The 25,314-nt window shown below is 40.0% G+C and overlaps 1 protein-coding gene across 6 annotated transcripts; it reads right to left on the bottom strand.

Annotated features, from left to right (window-relative positions):
* Window positions 1–955: 955 nt before the first annotated feature.
* On the bottom strand, window positions 956–19,270 carry LOC109468578 (collagen alpha-2(IV) chain-like). 6 transcript variants are annotated; one of them, XM_019766866.1, is made up of 34 exons: window positions 18,846–19,270; window positions 17,743–17,819; window positions 15,427–15,482; window positions 13,856–13,900; window positions 13,116–13,169; window positions 12,850–12,903; window positions 12,629–12,682; window positions 12,443–12,496; window positions 12,216–12,269; window positions 11,978–12,022; window positions 11,683–11,736; window positions 11,297–11,341; window positions 10,876–10,929; window positions 10,217–10,315; window positions 9,892–9,936; window positions 9,611–9,664; window positions 9,370–9,414; window positions 9,129–9,173; window positions 8,917–8,944; window positions 8,685–8,744; window positions 8,450–8,491; window positions 8,213–8,269; window positions 8,013–8,057; window positions 7,622–7,675; window positions 7,425–7,463; window positions 7,153–7,197; window positions 6,898–6,951; window positions 6,436–6,477; window positions 5,839–5,907; window positions 5,503–5,571; window positions 5,024–5,197; window positions 3,978–4,130; window positions 2,888–3,033; window positions 956–2,206 (listed from the first exon to the last, which is right to left on the bottom strand). In XM_019766866.1, the coding sequence occupies exons 2-34, from the start codon at window positions 17,786–17,788 to the stop codon at window positions 1,943–1,945; spliced, it is 2,244 nt and encodes a 747-aa protein (XP_019622425.1). In that variant the 5' UTR covers window positions 17,789–17,819; window positions 18,846–19,270; the 3' UTR covers window positions 956–1,942. The 6 variants fall into 6 exon arrangements, with proteins under 6 accessions (XP_019622425.1, XP_019622426.1, XP_019622423.1 ...); XM_019766867.1 differs by lacking the exon at window positions 13,856–13,900 and adding an exon at window positions 13,767–13,811 and having other exon boundaries at window positions 17,743–17,816; XM_019766864.1 differs by having other exon boundaries at window positions 17,743–17,816; window positions 18,846–19,269.
* Window positions 19,271–25,314: the final 6,044 nt, after the last annotated feature.

Here is a 25,314-nt window from a genome sequence, read left to right as displayed (position 1 = left end):
GAAAACGTTATTTTTCAAGTAGCTTTACAAGAACAAGCTGACGTCAAATGATACGGTGACTTATGCAGTCAGCATGCGGGTTGGGGAAGGGGGACAAAGTCACCGCACGACCCGTGTTTTCTCCACGCCGGGGTATTGCCCGCGGCCCGCCCGCTCCTCCCGGACTCGCTAGCTGTCTTCCGCCTCACACAAACTACAAGGGCGGCCGAGCACGAGGTACAAATGTAGTAAAGAAAGACGACCATTCTCAAGATAGGCTCGTACATTCTTCTAACGTCAGACATTGCTCTAACAGCGCTGCATGCGAGCAATTTTACCTGGCAGCGGCATGTCTAGACTTTTGTCGACAGCTGCACCGCCGTCCCCACCACAGACGGCCGCCGTGCAGGTGTGCATTCTTCTGGAGTCAAGTTACAACGTGTTAGGAGACAAAGAAAAAATGGCGGGAAACAGGAATGATTGACAACACGTTGCTCGTCTTTGAATGGCCGAGCATTTGGTTGCGTCACATACCACGAATGGCGCCAAATGGCCCTGTCACGGCTTAGTGTAAACAACAATTGGCAATATTGTCTGTTTAAACTGCACTAAACACAGCAGAATGGTGCTCTTAGAGCAGCTTCCATGTGTACGTAAATTATCTATGTCACGTTCTTACATAAAAATGACAGACGGGGACAGAATGACAGAAGTATTCTAGAACATACCGCCAGTAGTCGGTATTTTCTGATGACTGAATCCTCCAAGTCGAACGCCACCATGAAATGGCGGGAAAATGACTGACAGGACGATTCGCTCTTTGATTGGATGAGAGCTCGGTGCTCTAAATAACGGAGCGAAATGCTGATTCTATGTTATGACATACCTGCAGCTGGTAAGCAATGGTTGACAGTTTTTTTATCAAGCTTCTGACGAATAAAATACAACAGCCTGAATTGTTGAAACGATATTTATTAGAATACACCCAAAGAGGTATTGGTGACATCTGTACACCATTCTATGCGCGTTATGCTGCATTACAATGGATTTGCTTTGACTGAATTAGGCTAATTCATAACATGTTAATACATCTAAACATCAAACGTTCGAAGTGTACCACTTCTTATTTTTGTACTGCAATTTTTTGTACTATCGTTGTGCCAATAGGTCTTGGAATTGCAAGGCTATCCAGCGAAATGTCTATAATCAGCATTAAAAGTAGCTAATACGTCGCTGTCATCAACTGCTACACTTGTAAAAGCATCCAAAGACACATTTAGACATTATAGTAAACGTCGTTTTCAACAATTTTGCAGACAAGCAGTTATTATGCAGTCACGGATGTGAGTAGTTCATCAGCAAAGTCTATTTTCACTCAAAAAATTAAAAATACACAGATTTTTAACGTCGTTTACGGCCTTAACAAAGTTAAGAAATAAATGTGATTTAAACAGTACTTAATCATATGTAGCATATATTCTGTTGTCTTCCTAGACTAATATGTCTCTAGTACAATCTTTTCACAATTCATGTAAATAGTGACGATTTATTTCCTCGCCACACTAGCCTGGTTTAGTTAGCAGGCTGATATTGTTGAACAACAATGCATTAGTTTACTACGAGCACCAAAAATGAATTCGTAAGAAACTATAGCACCAATTGTGTAGTGAACTCTGAATATGGATCTAAGAAATACGTATTAAGTGGTCTGACATGTAGAAACCCGCAAAAAAGTTTCCAAATATAACTTACAACACTTCAATATACAGGTCTTATCGCCATAATTTCTACAGATACAGTTGTCAGATCTAGTATTATCAAAAGGGAGTCGACTGGTACTGGTTAAACCAAATTAGCTATAACATCGCGGTACAAAAAGATGTATACTTATTTACTATCCTATTACATTCAATATACTTTAGATATGGGGTAGTTTGTAGCATATACTCATCCATGAGATACATTACACATCTGTAGCCATGCAGACACGGCATTTACTAAGGAGGTCTCTCATGGTAAAGATGGTTCCAGATTTAGATTCAGGACGCTGGAACTGAGCTACCTCGTCCTCAGGTACATCCGTTAGCCAAAAGCTTAACGAGTTGCCGATGATGTCACACGTTCCCAGGGAGCCCTGGCACTCAATGAACGGCACAGGGCGGAAGTACTGAAGACAACTTCCGGGACTGGTCAACTCCTGGCCGCCGCCTTCTCCAGCGGCTGTGTGCTGATGTTGAAATAAAGAAACGTATTGAATACGAGGTCTCTATATCTCAAGACAGCGCTTTTTGGAATTGTCAGCAGACAACTCTAAAAAGCCTAAAAGGCCTTTACGATAGGGTGAGGTACACTGGTCTACTTGTTATTTTCTAATCACTCTGGGATCAAACTCTATCCTTTTGGATCTTATATTAATGCTTAAACAGTCACACGCTAAGTCAGCCGTTCTAAAAGGGCACACAAAGTTATGCAATGAAAAAAAAAAACAATAGAGGTATCACTAGATAACAGAGATTATGTAACTGTTGTGATAATGAATATTTCTGTTGCGTTGTGTTAGTGATGGTGTTATCAGGTCACCACCTCATTCGAAGCATTTTATAAGCGGGCGAAGCACGATGTGAACTTTTAAGAGGTGCCTGTCTTCCTTGTACAGCTGTTTGCTTCATAATGATATGTAATGTTATTGAATCCAAGTCAGAAGTACAGGCAAATCATTAAAAAAGTGTTAATTGTGAAACTGGTATTCTCGTGTTAATGCAAACAACTTTGGAAATGCGACGTCATAGAGTAAAAGCTCTTAAATGTTTGATCCAACTCAACAAAAGAAAAACTATACCTTCATTTTCTTTGATTTGGATCAAAATTTTAAGAATTTTACAGTATGTTTGCCGTTGCTTTAACGCACCATTAGAAAGCTGTATCCCGTCCAAAGGCTGATATAACCGTCAGGGCAGTCGGGAATAACACCAGCGTCCAAGCTGTGCATTGCTAAAACGACCTCTGGGGTCTGGCACACAGAGCATCTGCTCACAAACTTCTTAATTTCCAGCCCTGATGTAGAGGGTTGGAAACAAATGCAAGTGTGCGTTACAGCCAGGAAAGAAGAGAATGTGGAGATGAGTAAACGTCCTTCAGATACATTTGTGCCATTGCCTAGATGCTCGCAATTTTGTCTACCGTTTTTTATCTGTACCGCCCAATTTGTCGTGTGGGTTCAGTTTGCCTTCAGATTGCATTGAAGAAGATCATTAGAAAGTCACAAAAACTGAAAAATGCATGAATTAATCATTTTCAGGGCAATCATGAAGGATTGAGAAAAAATAAATCTAAACCGCGTCCTTAGTAACTCTTCACGGCAATTGTAATAATAAGTACTTGATAAACTGCATTTCCACTGAGACATGGAGAGAATGGCACTCTGGTATCTCAAGTCAGGAAGCCCATCTCTCAGAATGCATCCTGAGGGAGAAACTTTACCATGAGGAAGCTGTAGCCGGTCCAGAGGCTGATGTATCCCGGTGGACAGTCAGGGTAAAAATTAGCGTCCAGGCTGTGCAGGGCCAACACCACTTCAGGCGTCTGACAAACGGCGCACCTGCTTACAAATTTCTTAATCTCCAGACCTATGTAAAGTGCACGGTGCCAAGTAAACATTTCCTTGGTTACTACATGCATGTACACACGAATATTACAGGAGGTACATCTTTATTACCACCAGCTTAAAGTGATGTAATTTTGTGTGCAGTGCGAGAATATTATAGATTAAAATCAAACATATAGACCATAGCTAATCAGTATTCAAAATCAAAGCGGTATAATTTTGTTTCGGATTGTTTTAGACGCATCAAAAATTTAAGTCTGGTCAGTGGATGTCAGCAATATTTTGGAATAGTTGTAAAATATGATGGAATATTTAAAGATGGAAAACATTCTACTTCGTTTTATCAGTTTAAAACAACACCGCAAGATGCAATTGTTTTTCCATAACTGCTTACCCCTGACAGGAATAAGTGGTTTCTCAGCGCTTGTCTCCACGGTAGACAGCCAGTAGGTCTTGTCGTCCCTGCTAGCGTAGTTACAGGTGTCGTCTGGCTCACAGGACATGAAGGGTATAGTACTGAACCTGGGCAGACAGGAACCGGCACGTCCTGTACGGGGATAACATGGAATAATTATAAGCTTACCACAGAAAAACAAAGCACTGCAAAAAGGAAATAAAACTAGAAAAGTAACATTTGCAAAGCAAATGCATAATGTTTACCTTCGGATATGGTCTGCTTTATTAATTCTTACTCAAACACATTCACATACATCTATATGGTGACAGGAGTCTAAATGCCTACTGTGAGATTGCAACATTATGTAACCCAACACCAGTTACCATGGTGACAGACGTCAACAAAAGAGGCCATTGGCCAGGTCAGAGGTTAGTGTTTGGAACAGAAGAAGAAATGGAGGAAAAACAATATGTTTTCCTTCGGTAAACATAATTACTTGTCCATGAAGTTTAGGCATCCAGGTAATGAGATGCACAAAGAATTGTTACTCGAGCAACCGGATAGATTTTGAAAGTGGACAGATTTTCAAAATCTAGTCAGTTGCTTGAGTAACAATTTATTGTGAATAAGGTGGCTCAGATTCTTTATTTGTTATGTACCATATTGTTGGCCTAATAAAGTGCATTAAAACAGCAGTTTGGCGTTTTTGTTGACTTGTCAATTCGTGACATGCAAACTAAAACTATGCAAACTAAAAGTATGTAACATTAGGTAACGGACCGCGGCTGCTAAGCCCGCACGTTCGAGGGCTTACCAAGAATAGTTCAGGTGTGAAAAGGATGTGTGAAGGGGACAGGTCGTAAAGATTTATGTACCTCTACTGCAAAGTCTGCAATAATTACTTTGAATGAAGGAATTTATTTGATACATGAATACAATTTGACAGCCTTTCTAGATATGACTGTATCCACACATCATTGTACATATGTTCTGAATATGTTCTAAATTAGACAACTCTTATTTAGGAGCACATCTTTGCTTACCTAAATCCTGTTTGTGTGCTCTCTCGTTGCCTTCTACGTGGAGCAGACTGAAGCCTGACCATAGCCGTCTCATGCCGGGTGGACAGTTGGGTACTGTGGTGTTCTGGCTATGTCGAGCCAACAGTCCCAGGCTGACACCAGGGGGGCCCTGGCGACCAGGGGATCCGGGGATACCTAGCAAAGACATGTAGATAGATTGCGCAAATGACTTAGAACAGAATCAATAGAAGAATGAAGGACTAAAAGAAACTTACGGTGCCAGCATTACAACTCATGGACAATTGATGTCATTTACTTTAGGCTTCCTCTTGCTTTTGACGTGATTAAATGTGTTTTTTATTGAGCTTTCTTTTCTGTGCTGGTACTTTTTTTTATTCGCCACCCAAGCACTGGGTAGTTAATTGCAATTAACTATATCGTAGGTCATGTGGATCCCTATCAAAATCTTATTTTCTGTTTCTTAGACGAAAAAGGCATACCCGAGTCACCACGTGGTCCGCGGAATCCAGGAACTCCACGTTCGCCCTTCTGACCGAGGCCTGGTGGACCTATAAATTAGGCAAAAAAAGATAACATACTAGTATGTCCCTGGAAGTGTGGTAACGTCTCTGGAGTTTAATTTTCTGGAAAGTATCTATTGTGTTGCATTGCATGAAAAACAATGACCTACGGTCACAATATCTGATGTTATTGCGCCATTATTGATAACATCCCATCATCCTTATCCTATATCACAGAACTTAGAAGAAGCAAATCACCCACTGTTTACCTAGGCAGTCAAGGAAGCACACTCAACACTATATACATGTACTAACCTTGTGGTCCCATCAGACCGTCGAGTCCTCTCTCTCCCTTTATACCAAGTCCAGATGGCCCGAGCGGACCTGGAATGATTGTCAAAGCCAACCGTTATGTTAAGAGACTTTTTTTTAAATAACCATGTGTCTACCCTGTGAAGTCACAGGGTCCGCCACCGTTAAAATTTTCAAGGCCAAATGCAGGAACCAGCTTCCATCCGATTACTAACATTTGAACAATTTTTAACCTATCTGACTTAAGTTTCCAACCGTTCCATCTTTCCTTTTCTCTTTTGACTCAGTATAGATATTCTTATGATTACTATATTAATTTGATGATGATGTGTCTTCGATATTGTATAATGCAATGTTATGTTTTTGCTATTTGGATATTCGTAACTTGTTGTTAGGTCCTGTATATTGTATTGACTTGTCCTGTGTTGTGTTGTATGTACCAGTGGCAGCCGCCACCAGCCTTTAGGCTGCCTGGCTCCCACTTGTAATGCATTGTGGCATCACCAATAAATGAAATGAAATGAAACCATCGGAGCAGCACATATTGCATCATTAAATGTATAAAACTCAAAGGTCTAATAGATAAACAGCTCTACAAACCTCTTGCTCCAGGCGGTCCGGGAAGCCCCACCCCAGGCAAACCTGTAGATATTTAACAAACGAACACCAGGAGGAGTTGGGTAAGACAATGGGAAAGAGAGAGGTCAGGGCAGGCCTTAACTCCAGAGTTGCAGAAATGAAGATTGGTAGAAATCAAAGGGTGTTACTATTTTTTCTCTCACCATTTGGACGTCTCTAAGTTTATTTATTTATTGAAAAATGCAAGTTATAAATGCAACGTTTTCGGACCCTTTATTCCTCACTGTAGATTCAATATCAAACCAGGAAAGGGGGAGTACATGTACAGAACGTATACAGGAAAATGGGGAGGATCCAAAAGTAGAAAAAAATGGGGAGGATTCAAAAGTAAAAAAAAATGGGGAGGATCCAAAAGTAGAAAAAAATGGGGAGGATCCAAAAGTAGAAAAAAAAATGGGGAAATAATTTGATGTAAGGTTGTACCGCTTTCTCCCTTGGCTCCTGGTGACCCTGATGGTCCTGGAGGACCAGGGGATCCTGGAACAAGAAGCAAATAATATCTGTATACAAGAGATAATATAAAAATGTTCCAAATGCCTGACTAGTAAAATTAAAATGAGATGCTGTGTTTTGTTTCAGAGCAAATACAATGTATCGCTATTCTCGGTTAATTACGTATTTGTCATACATGTTTTTGCTATCTTAAAACTCTTATAATTTTTAAGCCAACCGTCTCACCTCTCTGTCCGGGTTCTCCGGGTTCACCTGGCCTCCCTCCGGGACCTAACAAGTTGATTGATAGTTATTACCGACGGAAGATTTAGAGGGTATATACTGTTCAACAGGAAAATACACAACTCTGAATCTCTAACCAAACACCAACACGTACTTATAAAAGCTAGGATCTTGTTTATCTACAAATAAGCACATTACTGTGGAAAAAAATAAACTAAAAATAATTACTGAACTATAAAAAAATGTAAAATTCACATCAAACGGGAAATTCTTACCCTCGGGTCCTACTGGACCAATTTCTCCAATACCCGGTGCCCCTGCACGGGAAAATGAACTCTTTTATATAGAAAATGATCGTGTAACCTCACTCAATTCTATTCTTCTCTGTTTGAGAAACCGAAAATACATGTATTTTAAGGGATTTTGTCTTCTACTCACACGACAATTGATAAAGGATAAGAATGAAAAATCTAACCCCGCTCTCCTTTCGGTCCTGGTCCGCCCGGTAGCCCTACACCTGGTCTTCCTGTTAACGGGTACGGAGAAATTAAACAACGTCTCTGTCTCAAGTGATAAGCTAATCATATACACTATCCTTTTTACCTAGATCGAGGTAGAACATTACGCTAAAAATAGCAATCGGATGAAGTATGATTTTAGATAGTGTATCCAGTTTCATTTATCTATTTTGCATCAGTGACTTCAATTGTAACATCTAAAATGAAATACGCGGATTTTTTTTACGAAAATGGCATAGTGAAGATAACCTATGTATTAGCAGCATTCAAATTTATTCAATCGTAGTGAAACTAGAAACACGATAACCGGGGAACATCTAACACAAAGTTATAGCTCTTAGTCACCTGGTTCACCAGGTGCCCCTGGACCTCCCGACGGCCCTCTTCCCCCTGTAGGAAGAATCAAAAAGGAATGTGGTAAGAAAGTAGCATGCTAGCAGCACTTCGAATATAACATAGCCATTTCTTTTAAGATTGCAATACCTAATGGCGTTTCATGGCGTTGCAATGAAAAACAATCAAGCAACAATGTATACTGTACTGACCAGGTGAGCCGGGAGGACCAGGTGGGCCCTTCAGAGTCTTGATCTGTCCAGGGGGTCCTGCAATGCAACAAAAGTCATTCGCTAAATATAATATTTTCCAAGGCTATCTTGAACCAAGGTTAACGATAAACATGAACACCCTGTTGAGCAAACCTGTCAACTATTTTTAAAGAGTTTGTAGATGTTAATTCATGGCTTTCGCCTATTTTAAATGCAGAAGGCCAAGTAATAACTAACCTGGTAGTCCCTGAGGTCCCTCCATCCCTACTCCTGGTGGACCTGTATCAAACACGCAAGAATACAAACCACATGAAACATTGCAAAATGGAAGACAGTCCATAGAAACTGTATTCTGCATAATGCGTTCAAGTTGAATTCGACACAATTCTGCATGCAATACGATAAGTTGTTTGAAAATAAATTCCTGGGCATCCAAGACCATTTTTTGTAAATATACAGTTAGCTACATTACCTGGTGGCCCGGGTGGACCTTCAGGTCCCCTGAGAGACTTTCCCGGTCTCCCCATCATTCCTGCCAGAGAGAAAAGCACAATGAAGTAAATAAAAACTACAGATAAGGCCAGAATGGACACTCATCACAACCGTGTAATAGTAGTTCATATATTTTAAAATACTACGGTAAGGAATATAGATACTCAAATAACTAAATACAGAGGACCAGTTTGATGGGTCACGCCCCCTACCTGGATCCCCAGGAGGTCCAGCCTCTCCCTGTGATGAGACAAAACATGAGTACAAATTTAGGATGTCAAGCAGCTTGTGGTTGTCTCAATTCCATGTGGATGGGTGCTCAATAACATTTAAGTAACACCACAGTAGTATGAACATAATGAAAGGACTTGAGTAAGTTGTGTAAATGAATGAATGAATGAAATGAACTAAGGCGTAGAAGTACCTTTGCACCAGGATACCCGGCTCTGCCTGACTTTCCTGGCTCACCCTGCCGACATATGGGTCAAAATTAAAGGTATCATACAAACGGCTTCTAGTTATGTACGATATGTGAAATTAACAGGAAAAGGAATAACATAGAAGAAAATTTCAAACCAGATATCAGAGTCAAGATTGCCTTAGACAGACTTAACGCCTAAGCTGCTTGATACTTAAGTTTTTCAGTGAAATTATTAAAATCTTACCGGTCTGCCCGGAGCACCTGGTGTACCCCTTTCTCCAGAAAGGCCCTTCACAAAAACAGAAGTGTCTAAAACATCAACTTTTTATCACTCATGATAGTCCTATTCAACACAGGCGAAACATGTTCCAATTTATCGCCCTAATAGTGTTGTTTTAACAAAAGAGTGTTCTGTAGTAAACATACTTAAGCATCAAAACAATTCATGTGGAATTCTAAATTCCAAAGGTTTCTCTCATACCAACCGGTGGACCTGCTGGACCTATGGGCCCCATGAAGCCAGGCGGTCCCTTGTGGCCCTATGAAACAAAATAAAACATGTCTAATAATCAAGCTAAACACGAAGTGTCAAGGGGTTAGCAACAAACGATTCTGGCTCTTTCTATGTATAAGCAATCTTAAACTAAACACATAAGGTACATTGGCAAATTTAGCACCTTTGTCTCAATCTGGCGTATATATTTATACAACACCTACAAAAAAAGTAGTCATATTGAAGAAGTAAATCTATAGATCCTATACATACGGCTTCTCCCTTCTCTCCGTCTTTTCCATCTAGTCCTGGTATCCCCTAGACGAAAAGGTAATACAATAGAAATTTAGTCACATCCTTAGAATGGCCTTCGAGTCACAAGTAGTCTTGTTCCGTTGTGAGAAATGAGAAAAAAAATTAAAAAATGAACTAGCAGCTTCCCTGTGCTTGGCACTCTTTATTTACAATTACAATTTTACAATAAAATTTATAAACTGCAGTTTGTGGTATGATAAGATTACGTGATAATAACAAACAAACAAACAAACAAACATCACATCAAATAGGACACGTTGAGCTGGCGGGGAAGCTACCGTACCGAGGGTCCTGGACCCCCCGGGCGTCCTGCGGGGCCTGGCGGGCCGGCCTTCCCTGGAGCCCCAGAGTAACCTCGGTCTCCCTTGTTACCATCTAGACCCTACAGAGACACACGAAGAAGCTTGTGGTATCGCCTCAGCACAGTTAAATTCAGTTGTTAGATGAAATACAGTTGAAGTCATGACACAAAAATCTTGCCTCCATGAACTTCTTGGTAGCATGATTCAAAATAACGTACTGGCGTAAATATCTACAAGTTACTCTGGGACTATTCACATGCAGTAGTCGTTAACACTTTAACACAAACATTATTCCAGGTGTGTTTTACCCATATGTAGTAGAAACAATTTAGTAGAAATTTCAATTGGCCATGGGAGATGTATTACAACATCTTCTGTTATAGGGTACAACTACGTAAAGACACCCATGCTTGAATAATTCTGGTATTTTACAAAAGGTTGTACGTAAAAAGTTTCAGTTTTCATGTTCATATTTTAGAATAGATAGTCTTCAACCATAACAAACCCTTGTTTGGGGTCATTATCATGTTCCCAAATGTATTATGAATAAGCTTTCATTTCTGAAGATATGTTAGAGGTATAGGCAAACACACGTGAGAGAGAGGTAACTAGAAGCTTAAGTACTGATGTTGGGAGACACCTTCTCACCCGGTGGTCCCGGGTATCCCGGCAACCCTGCTGGACCCGGGGGACCCTGTTAAGAAAAAACACGAAAATGTCATTAAAAAACTGCACATTGTTTTTTAAACTGGAAGGAAGCTATACTCTGATTCTATCATCACTCTGTAATTACAAAATTTAGATGCTGAATCACAAACTTTAATTTAATCAGCAAAATTGGAATAGGATACAAGCAAACAAAAATTACTTTTACAAATGCTTTCACAGAGAACTTACGTACATCATATAAAATGTCAACTGAACTGTTCTACCAACGATAGAACATACACTACTAATTTGTTCAAAATCCAACGTAGTACTTCCATATCGTCCAATGCATCAAATATATGTAGATTTGCAATGTTCAGTGGTAAATTCTACAACCATACATATATATTTACCTTCAGTCCAGGATCTCCAGTTTTTCCACGCTGTCCAGGAGCACCCTGCAATGGAATTCATCTCATGTCACATTACTACATAAGTAGCATTGATACCCCTGTAAGATTAAGACTACTTTTTTAAAGTCATTGTTCTGTTTCAAGGCGATTTTTCAATCTTATAGTTGGCTTGGATGTCTACATGTTATTCCTATCAAGTACCAGCAGTAGACAGATTGCAAAGGAGAAGCACTTGCAATATTATAATTGTAGGTCGTAGAAATCTGATGTAGTTAATCGTAATTCGCTATTCCATACTGCTGTGTATGTCACTATCGCAGTTTAAACAGATATTGCCAGTTTAGACAATGTTATTTTTCAGATAAATTTCTACATGAAGTACTTACCGCTGGTCCGGCTGGGCCTGGTGTACCGGCATGGCCTTTGGCTCCTGGAAAACCCTGTCAAAAGAAAGGAAACAATGACTTCCAAAATACAATCATGTGTGTGTATTTCTATTTGGGCGATATCTTTGCAACAAGTTCTATATTGATAAGTTTAACGAGAAGGAATGTCAATGCGTTCCCCAAACCATAATTTCCTTAATATGTTGTATGTTACAAATGAAAGATTTCAGGACGTCGTTTTATAACTAGCAAAATTTCAAACATAGCGTTCCAAAGAAAGATAGCGCTTACTTACTTGTTTCCCGGGTAGGCCAGGTGGCCCCATGTCCCCCGGCCTGCCCTGTTTGGGTATGGATGGAAGACAGTATATTTGTCAATTTCTAAAAGTATCAAGTAAAGCGTAAGGGTGGCACGAATCTACTTAGCCCATTCTTACCTAATGTAATCACATATCAGAACAGTACCATATATATATAGTGAAGTGTCATTTGTTTTCATTCTTAAAAGGAACAAGCTTAAGCAATAGAACTCACCGGGGAACCAGATTTTCCGTTGTCGCCAGGTCGGCCATTTTGCCCCGGGAAGCCCTGATTTGTCACACAAAATAACACAACCATACATTTAGAATGACATTCATAATGTCAGCTTGGTCATTGCATCATGTGTAATGTGTTTGTATATCATCCCAATTCAAAGAATGGGAAAAAATTAAGTAGGCAGCAATACAGTTAATTTTCTTTGTATGAAGTGGCAAACATACCCTATGCCCCTTCAGTCCAGGGAAGCCAGGCGTCCCGCTGTCACCTTTGTGTCCCTGTGAAAAAGGTTGTTTTTTTTTGCGTCAAACAGACAATGTATGTGCTAAAATTCTTTCATACATTATAATGTCACTAGTCTAGTATGGGAAGTTGTCACAAAAAATTCTTCATCCCTGTCACAAAAATACCTTCATCCCTGGAAGTCCTTGTAAACCGGGCAAACCGTCGTCACCTTGTCTTCCCTTATCAACAAAAAAAAGTTCAGTTTTAGTCACAGAAGTTGTTCCAAATTCTTTGAAAACATATGCAACAGCATTGAACGCAAGGATACTCAATACACACGTTAAGCTATGGTTTAATAGGATTCAAAGTTCTATTCAAAGTTAATAATTATGTATATTTCACCTACCGGTGGACCTTTCGGACCTTGTGGACCCATCGGACCTTGCCGTCCTGAAAGACCCTAATAATTGATAAAAAAAAGATATGGATTCAGCTTAATACACAGTGAACTGAATAAATCCATGAATGTCATTATCACCGACTAATCACCAAACTTGATATTTATTTACTATTGTAAAGTCCATTGCTGTTTTTAATGTAAAACTTACCCAACTTTACTGGCATTTACTATTATTGGTAAATTAAACTTTTCGTGCAGTGATGGTGACTTACCATTCTCCCTGGCTGTCCAGGATCACCTTTCTCCCCTGTATACCCCGGAGGTCCCTGTTGGGATCATCGCAAACATAAATCCATACATCTCTGTTGATTCATTGTAAGTAAATTATGTATGTGTTGATTGTATCCGTGGAAAACACAGCAATGTCCAATGTATGTAGAGATTTTGAGTACTTGAATTAAAGGACAATGCAATATTTAAACCACGAAACACTACAAAATACCCTATGAATTAGGAATCTCATTATAGTAGTATAATAATACAGTACATGCTGTTTAATAATATAGTACATGCTTGCAATGTGGCGTATTTGTTTTGTTCGAAGAGTTGGTAGTAAATCCCTAGTAAACTTTCGTTGCACTGACAAAACTAAGTCATATACCCTTACTGCCTTCAGCTAAATGACTATGGCAATACTGCTACGACACACGAAAACAGCAAATCCAACCCTACGTCAAAATCACAGCAATGGATAATCCTAAGTTTTATAGGCTAAATCTACTAATGATCAGTGGGTAGTGCACTAAAATTGGAACTGTCCTCTTTTCGTGCCATACGTGTAAATGCCGCATCGTTGTTTGATATATGGCCGATAATAGGACGTAGTTCTTTCCAAACATCTACAAGTTTCTGTTGAAACCCACCGGAGAACCGGGGTACCCTCGGTATCCCTTTCTTCCCATCGGCCCCTGTAGCAAGAAACGGTTACAGAGAGAGAATGTAGCAGACCTACCGGTGGACCAGCAGGACCAGTACTCCCCCTAGGGCCCTGTGGCCCCTGGAAAATAATACAACGTGTACAATAGTATCGTGTTAGTGATTTTCATAGGATATCAGATCCCTTTGTTGAAACCAGCGAATCCGTGTGGAATGTTGCTGTCTGCAGTAGCTTGGTTGTCGTCTCAGTTGAGAATATGAGACTGGTCAGAGCACGTACGTGTTCACATGTCACAGCAAGCTGCCATTTTCGTCTTTCTTGTTTTTGGCATTTGGCGTGATCCGAAGCGCCAAGATTTTGGTGATTATCAGGTATACTATATCCTACCAAGCGTGGTCTAAGCCGGTATCATTGATGTATATGCCGAATTATATTGACTGGCCCCAACGTCGCTTTTCGTTCATCTTGGTGTTTAGAGGAATATATTATGACAACTTTTGAATCATATAGCGAATTGTGACTTAAATTTATCTTTAGGAAAACTGACGACGTTTGATATAACCGTAATCTGAGACCGAGCACAAGTCTTGCCAAGGAAAGTGTTTGCCATCAAGACGGTATGACCTGTCTTCACCACCGAAGTTGACTTTTCGCTGTTGTCCTAGAGCCGAATTCCGTCCGTGACCGGAAGATGACCCCCATGCCAAATCCATGAGGACAGGAATACATCAAAATAACTAGTCTAAGAGGAAATACTTTAGACCATATAGTTAGCTGTGCGACAAATATTGTGGTTGAGCGTTCATTTTCACTTGCTGCGAATTTTTCTTAAAAGGGTAACTGTCACTGTATATTTGCTAGCTTTGCTATGAAATTTTGGCATAGGGATATTTTATTTCAGTAGCTTCTTTGGGGTCAACGCCGGCCTCCTTGTTAACGGAATTTGGCCAATAAATCATCGGTAAGTTGTGCTGAAGACGAGAATTTTACATCCTGATTCTAGAGCTGTGTTTGCGCCGATGCGGTAGCCAAAGCAGTCTGTCGGTGTAGTGCGAAGAGCAGGGGACGTTTGAGAATACGATTGGGGTCAGCCAAAGTCCATCTCCGATGTCCAGTTGTCAGCGGTCGTCTTTGCAAGAGAAGCTTAACATCCAATAATTCCTTGGCTAGCAGCCCTGTCGTCTACATCCCTTGTCAAATGCTATGATATACTCCAACAGTTAACAGATCTACAGCTCTCGTAAGGGCATTGCAGCGTCATTAGGGCAGGTAGAATGAAACTTTAAAACACGAGAGAAAGATGTTTAACCTGCAGAATCTCTAAATAATCTTATCTTTTATCTTATAGAATCTCTATTATCTTAAACTTTGGTTAGTCTTCAGGTTATCTTACAGTCACTATGAAAAAATACTACTTAAATATAAAATTGTTCAACACGGTTTAAATTTGAGCAAAAATGTAACATATTAGTTAATATCATTTAGAATAGCAGAAATTTTCCATAGACTGCTTTGTGAAATGTAGTCTTAAATATCATCAATGAATCAATAGTTTTTCGTTTTTTTTAATCTCATGATACGAATGTCCAAAGTTTACTTTTTGAATCTTTGGTTTCCGACCAAAATAACCGATTCTCACATTGTACCTGTACCCCTGGACAACACATGGACCTCATGGGCGGGCCCTTCTTCGTCCCATGACCTGCAACCAATCACAGAATAGTATTATGTTTCAAACATCAACTGTCACCACCCTATTACAGTTCAGCAAGAATACATTTGACAGTATATTCAACAAAGGCCAATGAAAAGTAATAAGATATGCAAATAATGATTCTTGGTAATTCTAGACATTACATTGTTATACTTTTCCTAAAGACCTTTGGTCAAACAAACATAGGATGGACATTGGAGCATTTGGCATTTAGCAGAAAAGATGCCCTCCAACATACATCTGTCTTACTTGGCGTAAGAATGTTGTCTACAGCACATTGGTGTGTCTCGTTTATTTATACTGTACCGGGAAATCGGCTTAGGGCACGACTATCAACATTGTAATGGAGTTTTCGGGATAATGACTGTGACACAGTACCTCAAAAAGGTAAGAGTGTAAGGCGAGGTCCCAAATAAGCAATGCAACAGAAAAGATATAATGCTAACTCAAACCGTGACTCACAAAAATAACCTAAGTTTTTGAATGAAGAAACAAACAATAGCGGTGCATCGTTATAAATTTTCAAAGGCTATATTCAACATAGAACTTAGCTATGCCCTGTCGCCTAGAAGAGTTGACATGTTTAGCTATAGGGACCTTGAAGTATAAATAGAATACTCCAGCAATTATAAACCTCCCGGGAATTCTTGAACCCCATTTTCACGGCCACTAGAACCAAATTTGCTGTGTCAAGTCCACGGAAGTGGGTCATTAGAACGTTTATTTTGTCAGCTATTGCCCCAATGCCATCGCTTTTAAAACGGATTACCGGGCATGTTTTTGTAAGGATGAGTTACAGAGTTACAGGAAAAACTGTTATGTTTGGGAATTTTAAACTCTTAATATTTCTTATCCTATTTCTAACAAAATTGTGCTGATAAACAGTACGTATTAAAGGATGAACCAATATCAACATGAATCACGAAGACGTGGTATGTGCCTCTCAAATATGAATGCATCTATACGACTCCAGTTACAGATATTTGTGGATTGGCTGTGATTGTAGAGAGACTACTACCAGTGAACATACATGAGTCTTTCGGTTAAAATAACACTCACTCTCTGTCAGTACAGTTAACTAAATAATATCAATTTATGTCTAGTCAAATATTTTATTTTTAATAATGTACAAATGGCTGCAAAAATAAACTGTGTACAACTTGAGTACACCGTATTTGTCCGTTTATTTGTATTGATGTCTTCTTTTAGTTTGAAAAAAAAAATCCGCAATTCCAAGCGACTGTATTGTGCTCCAGTTCTTAGAGTTTGTTTTATATCCAAATGTCAATGCACTGGGCTGCTTTATTGGCCTTCATTTAATAGGCTTGCTGACATCATTACATCTTACACTCACATCTGTGCACAAATATTTTTTACTCAGGATTTGTGAGTGATCTACATGAGTGATCACCAAGAAGATAGCGTTATAAGAAACATTTGCTATACATAGCTTCAATGAAAACAAAAGGGTGGAGTCCACTCTATCAATCACTCAAATAAAAAGACCTATCTCATTAATGTATCACCAGAAATACTTGCAGCTGCCAGGGTTGTCAGTTTGAAAAAATGATCAATCAAGGTACTAGGCTTCTTATTTTTGGCTTCTATTTTTTTTGCTCAAAATGCCTGTTTAGCATAAGGTTGGTATTTTTTAGTGTTGAAAGAGAGCAATAACCACCAAAAACCAGAACAGAAATGGCAGTAAAATAATCGGTGTGATGCGGTCTTCAGAGAAATAGGTTATCGGTGTGATGCGGTCTTCACAGAAATAGGTTACTGGCAGTCTGCATTCCTCCTTCTAACGTTTGCCAAGTCACAGGGACTACGTGTAAACAAACAGATGCACCGGCTGGACGGTCGTTACAATTTAATGTAGTATAAATGTTTCCTTATCAGACGAGACCTCCGTAAATTTAAACGCCCTAAACCAATTTTTATTTGATGTTTTTCCTCTTCTCTTCTACGACTAACGGTGACTGTGCTTGGTAAAGTATTAAATTATCTTCCATGGAAATCCGTTTTTATTTTGCTAAACTGTGATGCAGTGGCAAAATTAAACGCATCTTTGTCGCTAAATTCGCAGTCACGGTGAGTGTCAATTTAGTTTGAAAATAACGTTACCGACATCCCAAAATGGCGGCCACACACGGCCACTCTAATAGACGACCGCGTAAGATAAACATAACCTTTGACCTTGCGGAATGATATTCATTTTCAAGTGATAAATTAAGATATAGAACCTACTTACTTCTCTCCAACAGCACCAGCAGGGTGGTTAAACTCAGCAGCAGCATTTTTCTCGCGGGTTACAACAAAGAGTCCCTGTTGAAAGACAAAAAATGCGGGAAAATTCCGATGTGTGCTCAAGATGTTCGCGTCTGTTGACAACATGGTACCTCAGTTTGTTGTTGTTTGGTTGTCACCAATCGACAACACAAGCTGTGGGTTTAGGATGCTACTGTGAGATCAACAGAGGAATCAGACAAATCAGTGCTAATTTTTCTCTGACCAACACTTTAATCCGTTTATGTTTTTCGAACAAATTTGCCGTAGCCTCTTTTGGTTGCAGATGGTGTGATACTAGGACAATTGCCTTGTGTGTATAACATTCATTCATTTCTTTAATTAAAAATGTAGTCACAGAAAATTAACGTTTCCTTCCTAGATAACCAAAATGTGTAGGCCATGTACAACAATGAATGTTTACCAACACAATTCATTGTTACATTATTTGACACCGTGTGACAGTAACGTTGTTTTTACAACAAGAGAGTTGCAGTCGCACTAGCCATGGGTAGGGCACACAGTGTTTCCTTTGCGGTTCCTGAGCATACCTCGGTAAATCGAGACAGTTACCAAAACCTTTGCAGTTTTAAGGATAAACCATTTTGTGGCCACGGCGACCCGAGTATATTTGTACAGCGTCTGTCCCAGGCTCGCGGTGGCGGTTTTCACAGGCGTGGTGAGGGGGAGAGCTTTTCGGTGTCTGTTAAGGGACGTTTTACATATTAACCTTTGCTACCGGAATTCACCGCCGAATAAATCGAGCCTTGATTTCAATACACACGGAAAATCTCCAAGGCAACACCGTTGTTTTTGTTCTATTTCCGTGCTCTACAGCTAGTCTTTACATTGATAAAGCGGAACGACAATCATATACCCAGTGTTGATGAAAAATTACATAGCCGTGAAAATTGTCATAATCAGTAGGACACAAACCCACAGGCTTACAGAAACACAAAGTAAAGATATGTGAAAAGAATGACAACGAATAAACGCTTTACCGGTTCCCTACATAATTGGGAAAAGGGAAAACAAGAGGCGTTTATGTTAATAACGAAGCTTACGTACCTTAGAAAGTCAGGCAGTTGTGTACCATTCCACCTCTGAAAAAGTCGAGAACTTCACAGATTTTACGAGGTCGACACCTTTAGCCACTTGACAGACTTGTCCAAATTTCACAGATGTCTCTTCCACTCAAGATGAACGCAATGTAGCGGGGGGATCCTTAAGAAGAAGGAAGACGAGGGCAAAGACGGCAAGGCGCGGGCTCGACAAATTGTGTGGCCTGAAACGGCTGGGGGTGTGCCGCGCAACGATCCCACAGATTCACCAGCTTGGATTGTTGACTTATGCCTCATGTGACCACAAGAAGAATTTCGAGGCTTCTTTTCTCGCTGCCTTGGTCTTCTCGACAACAGCAATCTAGAGGACCGGAGACAGGGTAACGCCAAGTCTGTTCACGGGGAAAAATGACGAAATGGAAGGACATTCGACTGAAATGTTTTGATTTATCTATAGAGTCTGTAGTACCATTTCACCAATTATATACACCTTTTTATTTATTCTTATTATGAATAGTGTAATCTAAATAAAGTTTTCTCACTATAGCTAGCAACTGCCTTTGTGCAAACTTAACCTTTCAACATGCCTTTCCTTATGTCATCATCGGTGTTAAGGTTGTCTTAACTAGCCCATCGCCAGCCTTAATAGTGACTAGACAGGAAATTGCTGTCATCCGCTGAACTGGTGTGAACTCTGGTGACTGATGTTTTTTCAGCTTCTCGAAGGCAAATGTCGATTTTGCGCGCCATATGTGGAGCGGGATCATCAACAAGGACACGGGAGAGCTGGCAGAACTATAAACGTTCCCCTTGACTTGCGACATCCATGTTAATTCAACTGGAAAAGGTGACATTCAACAGATGAGTACTATCTCTCATGTCAATACATTTTCCGATTCTTTTTCCACTGAAACTGAATGGTAAACACGTGTAGTCCGGAAGACCCACGTCAAATGTCATAACAGAGATTGTAAAGATTAGGGAAAGAGGGCGGAGACTCACCCCATGCGAAGTTTGACTTGCTAACGGTTAATCTCAGCGGAACCTTTCCCTGCGTCCCGTCTTTTATCTTCCTACGCATCCTCACAAGTGTGTTAACAGTGAGGATGCCAGATTGGCAAAATGTCCTTTTTAGAGACCTATGACGATATACGCCTTTAAACGTGATGGAGAATAACAGACTTCTTATGAAACCCTGCGAGTGCTTGACACTATTTTTTTAGCTATAGAATGTTTTTGAAAAAATTAACGAGCCTACGCGTGTGGAAAAAGTTTCTCAAAAGTGTTTTATAAATATATTTTACATGTTTTTGTATCGATATGGACCACGGGCCTGAGGTAAATATACAAGCTGATTTTATTCCACATTGTAAATTGTCCAAACTGAGAGAGTTCTAGGCAACAAATGAATCCTAGCTGAAAGAGAAGTGGATATTGAAACCTCAAAGGAAAACTTCCACACGTGTGGACGCACACCCGGAGGTTCGAACCCCAAGATCACTTAACCCGTCTCAACATTCAACACTCAAGGTCACTTGCAAACACTCAAGGTCACTTGCATATAATTAGCGGGCTTCGGAGGTGATGTCAGAATGGCACTTTGCATTCTTGACCCTGTGCAAGGTGAAGATCAAAGCAAATTCACCGCGTCTTCTTCACACCCGATAGCGGTGCAGTGCATTGAAAAGCGTTGCCGACTATCGACAGATTTTGGCCACGATGGCCTTCAGTTGTGACCAACCATGGCTGCATGCTGCGAGTTTGTGTACATTGTATACAGTCACACTGTTGGCACATGTCTACTTCGACAGAATTTGAGTCAGATGAACATGCATATGCGACTACCAACAACGAATAAATGCATCCTTGCCCATTCCTTTCTGGATTTAAGCTTTTCGTGCAGCCAAGTCACAACTGTCAGCCCTTCCTCCTGTTATCATTACAACAATTTCACACAGAGTCCCTAAATCCTCGACACGTTCACAGAGAACGTCTGGATTAGTCTAGGCACGTCTTGTTCATAACAAATATCGGCACTTGATCCATCTTGAAAGGATTAACAGAGTTTTAGTGGTAAAGTGTGTATGAAAGGCCTTCACCTCCAAACCTCGTCTGCACTAAGGCTGGCGGCATCCAAGAACAGTGTCGGAGCTTCACCCATAGTATTAACCGTGTACAAGTCTTGAACAGTCAAAACTGTTTCGACGTTTGCGACGTAATATGTGTGCATGTTTAAAGTATTGCCAGTGGCGCAAAAACAGTTTATATCTATATATAAAGACCAATGCTGTCGTTTTCATAAAATCAGTTTCGATTGGGAAAAAATACATGAAAAAATTTCATCTTCCAAATCCATAACTAGCGTTTTAAAAATTAACACACTGGTATGTATACATAGATCTCAGTGAACCATGTTCAACATGTTATGGTATCAGGCCATGACCTTTGTCTCCTAGGTCAGAAATGGTTATTTGTTATGCATGACCTTTTGACCTTGAAACAAACAGGTGTATGTCTACGATTATTTCTTCACTGTGCTTTCATAACAACAGGAATTATGTCTAGTTATTTAAACAACTGCATTATGGGTTCGTAATTGGTTCATATGTCATAGGTACTAAATCGATTGTGTGACAGGATACTGAATAAGTGATGTGGGAACATGCTGTGTTGAAATCTAAGGGGGAGGGGGGCACTGAGTAGCGGACCACTAAATGACAATTAACAGTAAGAACAATGACAAAGCCATCATCTTTGACTGTTAAAAAATAATTGTAAGGGGCAAACCGGGAATACTGGCGGTGTACAACAAGCTAAAACATTGATTCACTGAACAAAAGACTTAGACAAAGTAACTACATCACACATGTTTTTTTACGAATTGTTAGTTTGAAATAATGACATGAACATTCATCAAGTTCACACGTTCCCCGAGCTCCGCTATACTTCCTGGTCAGTCCCCGAGTTGTTGAACAGTTTCACATTGACCCAGAGTGTGTATTTCACGGCAGTCTTTCACTCAGGCACTCCGTCATTTGTCTAAAGTCAAGTTCACACGACCATGTTTTCCACAAGCTGTGACCGGTCGAAGTAGAACTCACCCCTCCCCTTTCTAGTAATGGCTACTACTCGTCAAGTTGGTTCCCAGTTGACACCCTAACACACTGACAAATAATGATAACAACCTAACAGCTAGGGACAACAGATATACGTCAGCAACAGGCATACTACGGCGTGGAAGAGCAAAGCTATCATTCGCAGACAGGCGGAGAAAAACAAAAAACAAATGAGAACTTGCAGAGAAGACCAGAGATGTACAAGGAATTACTTACTAAAATAGGAGATAGATGCACAAGTTACCACTTTAAAAGAAGACGCCACGCCTATAATGCATACTGGGGTTGTAAATGATCAATGTAATAAATACACGTCACACATACACATTCAATTTCCTTATTTTCATTCTCCAGACACAGTATAGCGAAGTAAAACGCGACGTTTGTCATCTTATAAACACCCTTTCATAAGGCAGCGCAGAATGTGGGCGCCCCATACCGTAACCAGAGAAAAGGCAAACGCGATTATTTTGGGGCCAGCCTCGACTAGACTGGGAGGGACACCATCCGGCTTCTGCATATATGGAGGCGAGCGGAGTAAACCGACTAAACTCGTATGCGTACAGAGTAAATGTTTCCTGTGCCATCTTTGGCAGGGTCTCCTTGAAAGCCTGCCAATGTACAAATAGTGGTATTAGAAGCGGGTGTAGTAGGCATGGAGCTTGGCCCCTTACCAAAGTGACCAAGTTCGATTCCCATTCCTTCGTTGATTACATCCCTCTCATTTGTATGCATGTCTACAATATTGATATGTGAATAAAAAAATTGAAGTGAATTTCCAACTACTGACTGGTGGACTGGAATTCTTAAATTCGTATGTTTTATTCGTCCTTATGCATCTTCCGAATTTCTATCTGACACATGTTAGCAGCGTATAATATTGCACCATTGGGAAACTCAACCTTTATAGCTAACCCTTATCCCAAATGGGCGTCACATTTTCGGTGAAGCGCCACGAGGCGTATCGCAGCATTTCTGTACTTAGGGCTGGGCTTCAGGCTTGATTTGGGGACCGATCTATTTACTCATTATTGTACCCTCTGCTCTTTTCAAACCAGTGGTTAAGGCCCCTGGGCCTAGAAGACCATAAATTACCAACAGCCACTTTTTAACCGTCCCATCATGGGCTGTACTTACATTACCAGAGTTCAAATACTCTATGTGCCGAGCCAACCACACACCTTCGATGGGCATACGTGGAGGTTATAACAGGTCTAGTGCGATACATATCTCACACTTGGACCATTACTCTCTCTCGTCTTGTCAAAATAAACAAAGGCTTGGCCTATTGTCTTGTGTTGTCTACGTCAGGTCATCCGTATGTAAAAGACTTAATGTTCTTGATTTATCATAATTTGGGCATGTGTCCAAAGTGTTCCTTGAGTGGCTCTTAAAAAATTCGAATGGAGAATGTTCTGGTCATGTAATCTCTACAAAATTGTTCCATGTTTCATTGAAAAATATGGTCATGGTGCCATATTGCCAATAATGAGTTGCACGTATAATATATACGTAAGTAGGTGAATTTTGGCTGTGTTTGAGAACCTTAAACCATGGACGTGTACAGAAAAGCTTTAAAAAATACAGGGCATCGGATAGTGAAAATTATAGCGTTGAATTTTTCAAGGACAATAATATTCCAATCTTTCATATAGAAATAGCACAGATTGCAAAGCAGTATGTTTTACTATGGCTTGGACCTTATGTCATGTACTGAGTGACAACATAAAGAAGTTGATGTCAAGATGGACCAAACCAATAGTTTCTCTATCAATCCGTCACTTTTGGAACGGGGGTCAGGAAAGACTCCCAAGGGTCCCGACCTTTATTTCATCAAAGCCTCGTTCTTCTTTTGACTTGTCTGTTAGGCTGTAGTGCGACTGTCAGTAGGGATGTAGTGATCTGCTGAACAGATGTGACTGTACTTCAAAGATGCTGCATAAGCACGTTTTACAAGGTTTTAGGACAAGGTTTCTACAAGTTTTAGGAACAAATACGTGGATACACATTTCTAGAGTATTTCTTGCTTCCAGTCAATACCATCAAGTGTATAGGGTTGGGGTCATGCCTCAAACAGAACATGAAAAGTGGACTTCAGACTGACTTGAGCTTCTCATGAATAAATAATGGTTCAAACAACAACCAAAAAACACGTTTCCGGTGACCTCAACTGGACCAGCCAGTTGTCTGGAGAATGTGGGAAAATACACGCGTGTAAAGGGAGCCAGTCATCTTAGGTACGTCCTTGGCATGGCTTTGACATGTATAGAGACCAACTTACGGGAATGTCCGGGTGCAGGACATACGCTAAGGTCACATTTCCAAAGAGGGGCCGAGCTGGGCTGTTTCCGTGGACGTGAAATGGGCAATTCAGATAATGAATGATAAATTGATTTTGGCAAGATTTGTTGTTCTCTTTTATATCATACATGCACAAACTGCCCAACCTGGTCGCAGGATGTGACCTCAGCATTCCAGAATATCATGGAACGTAAAGACATTTTTAAACTAGAGTTCCCCGATCTCATACCTTCGCCAAATGATGTTAATCTTTATGACTGACAAATTATAGATTAGATTAGTCCCCCGTGATTTAAGAAATAGCAACCTAATTTTCATGAATTATATAATTTTATCATAATCTCAACCAAAAGACAGTTTTATATTAACAAACAATGCATTCTAGCATTTCCTAATAAATTATGCAAATGAGGTCTGATTTGAATAAATTATGTTTAATGATGTTCACCTCAATTTAACTTTCAAATACCACAAGTATGAAATTGCAGGCAGTTACCATTACATAATTATAAAATTTTCTCATTAATTATGCAAATTAAATCATTATTAACATAATCAATATCTTCCTGTGTTTCTCTCGTTGTCAATTACCAATGTCACAAGCTTCAATTGTGCTATCATGGAATGCAGCTGATTTATGGAATTTCCCCATAAATTATGCAAATTACATCCATATTTGCATAATTGTCACATAATTTTATTAAGCATCACGTAAGCTTCCTACATACCAAAAATCACGACGATCCGTCAACTGGTTCTTGAGTTATCCCCTTTTGAATATTTTCAAGAAAATATCCCTGCAGTTCCAGAGCAAGCCGCTAGGGGGCCTAAACTCATTTCACTTCTTCCCCATCACAAGAGCTACCTACCATCTAAATTTCATCACCATAGCATGTGTAGATCATGAGATATCAAAACCGGAAGTTCAGCTGCAGTACCGTAACAAGCCGCTGGGGGGTCCAAAATCTAATCATTTTGAGGTCTCATCAAGACCTACCCACCTACCAAGTATCAAGACAATCCATCAAGGCCTTCTCAAGTTATCGTGTTTACAGACAG

Source organism: Branchiostoma belcheri, unplaced genomic scaffold (genome assembly GCF_001625305.1).
Source record: "Branchiostoma belcheri isolate BF01 breed outbred unplaced genomic scaffold, Haploidv18h27 scaffold2, whole genome shotgun sequence".
NCBI lineage: Eukaryota > Metazoa > Chordata > Leptocardii > Amphioxiformes > Branchiostomatidae > Branchiostoma > Branchiostoma belcheri.
The sequence above is the reverse complement of the archived record's forward strand: the minus strand, read 5'-3'. Positions and strand labels throughout refer to the sequence as shown.